The 10,287-nt window shown below is 34.1% G+C and overlaps 1 protein-coding gene across 2 annotated transcripts in view; it reads right to left on the bottom strand.

Moving 5' to 3' along the window:
• Positions 1 to 10,287, bottom strand: part of LOC144841364 (GTP-binding protein Rhes-like) — a 154,722-nt gene that overhangs the window by 138,811 nt on the left and 5,624 nt on the right. The window contains exon 2 of one of the 2 annotated variants that reach the window (XR_013612018.1): positions 7,654 to 8,481. Coding sequence is in view for 1 of the 2 variants with exons in the window: in XM_078697682.1 (XP_078553808.1) it covers positions 7,898 to 8,481 (584 nt within the window). In the remaining variant the exon portion in view is untranslated. Of the gene's footprint in view, positions 1 to 4,261; positions 8,482 to 10,287 lie in introns of those variants that run through there. The other variant, XM_078697682.1, reaches the window with a different exon arrangement.

Below are 10,287 nucleotides of genomic sequence, written 5' to 3'. Positions count from 1 at the left end.
TGCTGTAGTTTCTCCATTCATCCGAATGTGCCCAGGGAAACCAATAGGGGCTTAGTTTATAAAAACGTATATGCTCAATGTTGCGCTACTTTTTTCCCTTGATATGACCTGGCAGTTCCGTCTTAATTATTGTTTTGAAATATGTTATGAATATGTTAATGCATTTCTAGTATCTAAATTTGATTACATTCTTAGTTTCTCCGTTTATATGCAAATTAGGAATATATTCTTTTCAAATTGCATGTCAAAAAACATTTCAGCTCTAACTTCGTTTTATACACAATATTAATATCAATCCACCGCAATTATCGCAGTAATGTTTTTGCTATTATTATGAATATTAATGTTGCATTTGATATTGTACATGAGCAGTTGCCACCATAATTGATTCTATTGATGTCTGGTAACATTAGTCAATAACATTTGTGGGAGATCTTTGCACTTTTGATTTCTCGGTTACACATACACTGTGTACATCATGTTGGTTGTTGAAATACATTTAATGTTGTTTGAATGTAATCACATTGGATAATGTCTTTGTTGATTATTCACATAGAAACGGCCAGAAAGGTATAATAAAATTTCGCAATATTATTTAGGAAAAGATAAAATGGTGGCAATAGCGGTGACGATGATAATGATTGTGATAAATGATGATAATCCAGCAAGTTCGTTGGAAGTGTATCTGTTTGGTTGCTTCATTGGGTGTAACGCAATGACGCAAGCACAGCGCAAGTAATTTGACCAATCATGATGCGATGTGGATCATCCTAACTGTGATTGGTCAACTCACACACACTGTGCTTACTTCGTTACGTCGCGTCCAAATGGGAATACCAATCTTAAGCAGAGTGATTGTTCTTAAAACAAAACTAAAATGTCAACAAATCTTTTAAATCTACAAAATTAATTGTTAATATTATAGTTATAATTGTTCTTGATTGTAAAACAAATCACTATTACGTGTCGACGAGAGAAAGCCGTTACACCTCCCTCCTCCAAACTAACGGACGGAAGAAGTACATGTTATTATTGTGGGATGTTAGTCTGGATTAACATCGTAATGATACGTTTTACCCGAGAGATTTCGCCTAAGCCTATTGCTGGATTAACGCATTTTCTTTTTTAATATCTCATTATTTATATTCATAGCGGTTTCTATATATATTTGTCAATACTACTATATTATAGTATTCTTTATTATAGAATATTCAAATGTATCTAATGAAACATTCAATATGATTTCAAAGCGCTTTAATGTCTTGGCGCAACGCAGTCCGGATATTAGAACGACGATATTTGATAAATTGATATTGATATAAAATATATACTCATAATTGGCGGTTAAAGTTGCTGTAAGCGAAAGCTGTACATGTACAAGATATCACAAAGAAGTTCTGCATTATTTATACGAGTATTAATTTCTAGATTAACATAAATATTTTCTTCTGATTTAAAATAATCGTAACAGACGTTTTTCATACTTGGCTTTCTGATGTTTTCTTGCAGGTTCCTCTTTTAACGAATGAAAGTTGAATAAAACAAAATTAAATTAAACTATAGATTGTTCTATTTTAGACGTTATTAATTTGTTTTTATTTGGTGGATGTGCGTAATTTGACAGTTATTAGATTTTAAATCACCAATTGTCGGTGTCACAAGTTCGACCCGGAGAAAGCCAAGAGGAAGTGGTACCATGTACCAGTATCAGGAGAAGGGCACCATATACCAGTATCGGGAAGAGGTATCATACCAATATTTGAGCAGGAGTACCATATACCAGAATTGGGAAGGGGTACCATACCAGTATCAGGAGAGAAGAGCACCATATACCAGTATCGGGAAGAGGTATCATACCAATATTTGAGCAGGAGTACCATATACCAGAATTGGGAAGGGGTACCATACTAGTATCAGGAGAAGGGCACCATATAGGCCTACCAGTATCGGGAAGAGGAAGAGGTATCATACCAATATTTGAGCAGGAGTACCATATACCAGAATTGGGAAGGGGTACCATACCAGTATCAGGAGAAGGGCACAATATACCAGTATCGGGAAGAGGTATCATACCAATATTTGAGCAGGAGTACCATATACCAGAATTGGGAAGGGGTACCATACTAGTATCAGGAGAAGGGCACCATATACCAGTATCGGGAAGAGGAAGAGGTATCATACCAATATTTGAGCAGGAGTACCATATACCAGAATTGGGAAGGGGTACCATACTAGTATCAGGAGAAGGGCACAATATACCAGTATCGGGAATAGGTATCATACCAATATTTGAGCAGGAGTACCATATACCAGAATTTGGAAGGGGTACCATACTAGTATCAGGAGAAGGGCACAATATACCAGTGTCGGGAAGAGGTATCATACCAATATTTGAGCAGGAGTACCATATACCAGAATTGGGAAGGGGTACCATACTAGTATCAGGAGAAGGGCACAATATACCAGTATCGGGAATAGGTATCATATCAATATTTGATCAGGGGTACCATGTACCAGTATCGGGAAGGGGTACCATACCAGTATTTGAGCAGGGGTATCATAATTCCAGTATCTGGGCACGGATACCAGTATCGGGAATAGGAGGGGGAAATAATATACCAACACTAACATATACAAACACTACTATAGGTCAAACTTAACGCAACACCGTCTTTCTAATGTGAAACAACTCGCACTACACCACATTAACCTTGTTTTCGTTACATTACATATTTTTCTCAATAAATCATAGGATTTCCACCTGTTCAGAATGAATGTACACTTAGAAAATATGAATAAAATCTCTCGTAAATTTACAAATGTAGAAACGAAGAGGGTATGCCAAAACGTGGTTTTCACAGATAATTATTTTTGTTTATATGTAACCCAACGTCTCTCTTGTCTACATAAAGTGAAACCAAAAAACACAAAACAAAACTCGGTAGGCCCCTCGGATAATCGCTTCCTTAGCTCGCGCAGGTCCTCCGTGCCTACGATTTATGTACGCATTTTAAACAACATCTTATCCATTTATTCTAAAACCGTTAAAACCATTAGGTAAATTGGAAAGTATTAAGGAAAAATACTAGTAATTAATTATTCAAAGAAAAGTATACACGTTGCTGTTATTACAATACTAGCCAACGGGTGAAGTTACAATATTGCTGATAGAAGTGTAAATGTTGGTATTGATTGAACATTAGCGTAACCTCAGGAGACAGGCTGATAGAACTTAATTGTGGGCACTTGGGGTTAATGACATGCAGTATTAACATCATGAATTAAAGTAGGACAGAAAGTACAGTGATGCTCTATGTTAGTTTGACACCAACATTTATGACTTTTGCTACAAATGAGTTACACATTTCCGATATCGCATATATACCGCAGAGATCTCACTCATACGTTTTTATCTTTTGTAAAGATTCCGCTCGAGATAAGTGCAGAGTTCTTGTTTGAAAAAAACTTATCGATATCCTATGCTACAAGCCCTTCGGTAACCCATTTATGTCGAATTGTCTCGGTTCAACAATCAACCTATATATTTAGTAGGCCTACTTACTACAGCATCTGACAATTAAACACTATTATAACCAGTTCGGCAGTGTCGCGGAAAGCACTATATGGTCATGATGAATACGGTATTATGTATTGTTATGTCATATAATAATATGATGGCCGTCTTGGCGTACGGTGCCATAACAAAACATGGCCGTCTTAGCAGAGGATAACCCTGTAGCCTATTCATTTTTCACAGAACCAATGTGGTCCTCATTTACACATGTCATATAGCATATAGGATTGTGTAATTGTTTTATCATTGTAAATATCGTATAGAAAAAACAATATCCCAAACCGGATATAGACTGCCCCCTATTGATAAAGCCTGTTTTCCTGTCGACGTTATCTGTAACAATAATCGGCGATCTTCTACGTAAACATTGAAATGTTAACGATTTACAGGAAAAGGTACTATCGTTATCATTTCAACTTGAAACTTTAAACGTTGAACTTTTAACGATCAACGACGATAGCGTCGAATAACGTCGTCCAGGAAAACAGGTTTAAGTATTAAACCAAAACTGTAAAAACGGTGATTGTCGTCTGCGTACGGTAGTTAAATGTCACCTCACTATGTCATGTGATCTAATAATTTAGAACATTATTGAATAAATATAACAATGTTCGATTGTGTGCAGAACAAAATGGATGACATATATGATGACGTACAAAAACGCAGTTCAATCAATTGGGTTTCATAACATTTATTATTATAATATAAATCCTCAACATTTTAAAATCACAACTATGGATTTAGAAAATAGTTCGAGATTTTAAAATGTTTCAAAATGTTCCCTTGATAATTTGCAAACAAGTAGATATTTGGAATGGCAAATACATTCAGTGAACGCCATTAGCAGAAACAGAACATATAATTCTGCTTTAACGAATTAAGTATTCTTTCTAGACGACAAGATATAAATAATGACAATAAAAATGCGTTTTAAAGTTCCCTAGGCGATGAACATCAACATCTATTATATATTAAAACACGAATAGTTTATATTTGCCTTTTAAAAAGTTTACACTCATAAAAAAGCGTCGTTTAGAGTGAAAACATAATTTGTAAAATAAAGCTTTTTCTTCTTAAATATTTGTGTGTATATTTAGACACGTGTATGTTTTATATTATCTCTGAAACAATATTGAAATAGAATTCCAAAAATAAAAGCACCGTACAGGCAAATTATTCGGTAGAAATTCTTTACAATGCAATTACCATATATGAAATTCAACATCCTACTCTTTCTCCTTTAAACCTTTCACTAATAATATAACTTATAATTATTCTCCATAAATTTATAAAGTATAAGTACTGTAATTATTAGAGAAAAGTAAAATACTCTTCCCTCATGGTAATATCTATAACATCGATGTTTTTCTTAACCGTAATTGGATGTGAAAAGTTGATAACACTATGCACGCACCAGATTATCTACGTTACACTCCCCTGGGTGGTTCACTGGTTTGTGAATATGGTTTTATATTATTAGCCAGTTTTAATTTACTAAACAATATAATCTTGCATACATTTGATACACAAACTGTAACATGCATAAGAAATGTCTTGTACAATATTTATTAATCGTAAAGTTTCACTACTGAAACAAATAGCAGCAATATTACTAGAGATTCTGGATCAGTCAAATAATCTAGAATTTAAAAAATGTGAAATAAGTAACAGTTGTTTGTACTAGGCCTACATAAAACCAAATATGTTGTCTTAAATACCATACTTTGAATTTGGTGAAAGAAACAAATCTACTAAAATACCACTTAACATAGGACGCAGCTATTAAAATCCATCAAGTATATCGTAAGTAAAACCAAAGAGCAAGGAAACAACATGTTACGTGCGCAGAGTAAAACGCAGACGAGGAAAACGGTTCGGCTTTGTGACGTCACAGGCGAATTATGACATAATATATGTTATGTCATAACATAATATGAGAATACATGATTATCAAGTTACATTGTTCAACATTATTTACCGAAAAGTTTTACGCAATAATATATTCTGTTTTGAAAAAAATATGTTTTTAATTTTAAGGCATACTTTAACGCAATTACTTAAGTATGTAGTGATTATATTAGGCCTACACAACTTGCGTGCTCAAACCATGCATTTAAACATTATACACGAGACGAAGATTTATCTGTCAATAGGCATTTACTTTTCTCTCCACAACATGCAACATTTAATGAGTATTGATATACAATACGTTTTATTTTATAACAGATCGCTTTTATTTTACCACGATGCATCGCCCGATATGTTGGTCTTTTACGGTCCGTACTGTGTACATATTACGGTACATCATTGAATATATTAATACGGGGCGCCTCCTGTTACTGTTGTTATATATTAATACGGGGCGCACATCATTAGTTTAAAAGGGCATGGGTTGTTACAGTGCAAAACAATGTATAGAGGGTTAGTGTGGATTTAAGCATTTCTAATTCTATAGCTCGTTAATCAAAATGCATTCTTTGGTAAAGTTATTTATACTATTATATTATTTTCTAGCATATTTTACTTACCGGTACATCGACAGAATTGTACAAAAATATTATAAATAGTACAATAGCAACATTTCTCTTTATGAACTTCGTTGTTTTATAAATTTACTGTTAGTCAATACACCATTATGTTTCAAAATGAAAATAATTGAGAAAACGTTTGTAGCACAACAACCGAACGTGAGATGCTTAACTTTACTATTTCAATTTTGGAAACACACATGATGTACCAAAAACCTAACTTGTTTTTCTTTATTCGCCATGCAAACATTTAAACAATAATGTATTGCATCCATCATATCAACTAAACCTCTAATTATCCCCTTCGCTTAATTTATATCCATAACATTAATGCTCGTATTCATAAGTATTTCTATATCGGCGAACGTGACTATACATTTTTCATTTGTGCATCATTTTTGCTCCATGATTACGGAATGAAGGTACAGTATCATTTGTGGAATCGTTAACAAACTAGCTCATCAATAAATAATTGTGCACGACATCAGTTTGTTTAGCCCATTTTCAATATCATTCTATAACACGTAGAAAACGGTATCTAAATTTGCATAAATTTGCATAATATCCTCCTCGACTGTAGTATGTCATAAACCATTTATTTCAAAACTCATCATCATCATAACGATATTACTAAAAAGTGCAAGTGATATTCAATAATAATTGTTATATCTACTGTACGTCATGACATGACTGTGTCACTGTTGTATGATTTATTTTGACGTGTTGTTAAACAACAACAAATGTACTGTCGCAAGGGACCGTGTTCAAATATATTTTATGATTGAAATTACTGCAGTAATATAACTATACAGCTACCACGGTGTATAGTTGTTGATATATAATTATGTGACGAGTGATTTGTCAGTGAAATTTCACCCCCTTAACATTATGGAGCTTTCATTTTAACGACGCGCCACTAGGAAGTAAATCTGCGCATGCTCGAGTGATGCATCATGAAAACAAAATCTGGCTATTAGCGTTTGTATGCACGTTCGCGTCAAGATTTTTGATCACGTTTCTAAATATATTTAGCATTGTACACTTATAGCCACTTTAATCAATACCGTCGAAGATATAATGAATCCTAATTTATGTTTTAAAAATATCTAAATAAGGATGACATTGGAGATCTTATTTTGATTTCAAGAACGTTTTGTGAAGACAAATTCAATTATAAAGCTTCACGTGGTATGGTATCCAATTATTTTTAGAAAATTGTGTTTTTTACTTTAAAAAATCATAATTGAAAAAAAATATATATTGTGTACACGACATTGCAATAATAGTAAAATTAATTTGGATGATATTAAATGTAGCATACCAATATAGTGCAGTTTATTTAGTATATAAAGTTCGAGAGAACAAGACTACTTGACAATTTCCAAAAACCAGTAAAGTTTTACCATAAACATTGTTGACCAAATTGATCATCATCCCTCTTTTCAATTTACGTAAAGTCGCTTATCTCAACATTTAGAAAGACAAATTGTCTTTTTACCAGGTGGCTTTGTGAATACATTGCTAAAAACATCGAATACTTGGTTTCCAGACAATATTTGTACTATATTTCCACACTAAACCTCCGTCCTCTCTATCGGCTAACTCGCAAATCGTTCTTCTGGATCAGTCTCTTTGCTGCTAGCATCATGTGCTTTCAGACGACAAGATGAAACACATTCAAAGATATTTACCAGTATATCGTCTGGTTATCCAAGTTTGATGTTACGCTAATATAAATCATCATTTGTGGCCAAAAAAATCTTACTCTCATCCGTGAAGATGTCATTGAGCAATTTCATTGTACAGTGCAGCCGGTCTTCTTTTTCGGTTTTCCTTGAGTACCGCCGCCGCCGGCAACTGGCTCAACCATATTCACTTCTACGTCATCGTCCTCCTCGTCCTCTCGGACAACGCTGTTCCTCATATTTATTAAATCACTACGCAAACTTGGACGTCTTGCATGAGGCGAAATGACGCCACAGGCTTCGCTGATCTTTCGCCGCATTGGCAGAGCTCTTTGGTTATTTCGAGGCGTCAAATTCGGGGGACTAGACGCGCTAACTTTTCGGTGTAACGACGGACTCATCTCACTGGGCATGCGCGCATTTTCAAACAAGTGTCTGAATAAAGTGTCTATATGGAGGTTCTTTTTAGCACTCGTTTCAACAAACGAACATCTTTTAAATGAAAATGCCTTTTTAGCTTCTTCTGCTGTTATTTCACGATTTGTATTATCACTTTTGTTGCCTGCTATAACCATCGGTACGGCTTTAATGCCTTTATTGGCGCGGAATGTATCAACAATGTTTTCCCTTAAGCGCAATACCTCATGATACGTGTCCCGGTTATCAATGCTGTACGCTAAGATAAAAACGTCACCTGCAATATAATAAAACATTATTTTAAAATTTAAAATAAGGAACTCAAAGACTACTGTATATACATATCAAACATGAAAAAATTAACTTGATTTGGCATTGGATTATCGTACATAATGTGCTTATACTGAGAATTGATTTAGAAAAGTATAGTGAAATATAAACTATACAGTATATACCTATAGGCCTACTATATACAGGGGATGGTAAGACTTTTTCGCGGCTAATTTGGCTTAAGTCTCACCTAGACTTCCTTAAATCGCGGGTACCGGATCATGGGTCTCTTTTATCTAAATCATTTTTTTAAACCTGTAAATCTGTAGGCCTAGCATTCAGCATGTCAGTAATTTGAATGCCTGTTAATTTGCATATTATTAATATACCTTAATCGTTATTATTTGACGTTGGTAAAAACGTTTATAGATACACGACCTTGTATGCATTTTCAATCTAGTTAATTGTCTTGAATACATGCATCTTTAAGCTCAATGCTATTCTAATGTCTAATTCCTTTTAATTCCATAAAGATTATTTCATCTGAAATTTGTTTTCTAATTCCCTAATTCATTTTTCCTAAAATGTCAAAACCAATCAGAATAAATGATCAAACCTGTTATCAGAGGCCTATATAATAAAATATAAATGTTTTTTAATGATTACTATAACATTTCTAATAATTATAATAAATCAACAAAATACGATTTTTACTTCGGCCCATATTAACGTTACAGAGTTTAATAATCTTTTTTGACGTCATCAATATATCGATTATCGTGAAAATCAATAACATCTAACATATAGTGATAACAAAAATAGGCCCGATTTTCATCTAGAATTCAGTTTCACAATGTTCGTTTTGTAGCAGACATGTACCACATACCACCCGCTTTTAATTGATAATAAGATGGCCCAGCCATATTAACATTCACTGACCACATTACTAACACTCCTTTCTCAACTAGCTCAATATTAACATCGCACTGTCTCTATCAAATATTGTATATTGTATAAATTATCTATTTATTAAGAATCCTCACTTGATTCGCTATATTCATTTAGTAGTAGTTTTGTTTTACCGTTGCGCTAACATACTAAAGTTTCATGAAATGTTGGTCCAATATCAAATATACTAATTCAAACCTGAGTAGGAGCTGAAACTAAAAACTGAAATGCCTAAAAAGCTACAGAATCAATTATACGGAACATTAGCACATTCTAAACACTACAGCTACACTGAATTATCACATTATACGCTTGTGATTTCAAACCCTGACTATTGATCATGATATATGGATCATATTTCAATTTCATTATGATAATCAATAACGAGTTAGCAAGGGCACTGTTGAGATAACATGGCCGCAAAAGGCACTACTTGTGTAGAGCATGCTCTAAAAGATGGAGATAACATGGCCACTAAGAAGGCACTACTTGTGTAGAACATGCTCTAAAAGATGGAGATAACATGGCCGCAAAGAAGGCACTACTTGTGTAGAGCATGCTCTAAAAGATAGAGATAACATGGCCACAAAGAAGGCGCTACTTGTGTAGAGAATGCTCTAAAAGATGGAGATAACATGGCCGCAAAGAAGGCACTACTTGTGTAGAGAATGCTCTAAAAGATGGAGATAACATGGCCGCAAAGAAGGCACTACTTGTGTAGAGAATGCTCTAAAAGATGGAGATAACATGGCCGCAAAGAAGGCACTACTTGTGTATAGAGAATGCTCTAAAAGATGGAGATAACATGGCCGCAAAGATGGCACTACTTCTGTAGAGTATGCTCTAAAAGATGGACACGTTGCGA

The sequence above is a fragment of the Antedon bifida genome, chromosome 4 (assembly GCF_963402885.1).
Source record: "Antedon bifida chromosome 4, ecAntBifi1.1, whole genome shotgun sequence".
NCBI lineage: Eukaryota > Metazoa > Echinodermata > Crinoidea > Comatulida > Antedonidae > Antedon > Antedon bifida.
Note: the sequence above shows the minus strand (reverse complement) of the source record. Positions and strands in the feature narration are given on the sequence as shown.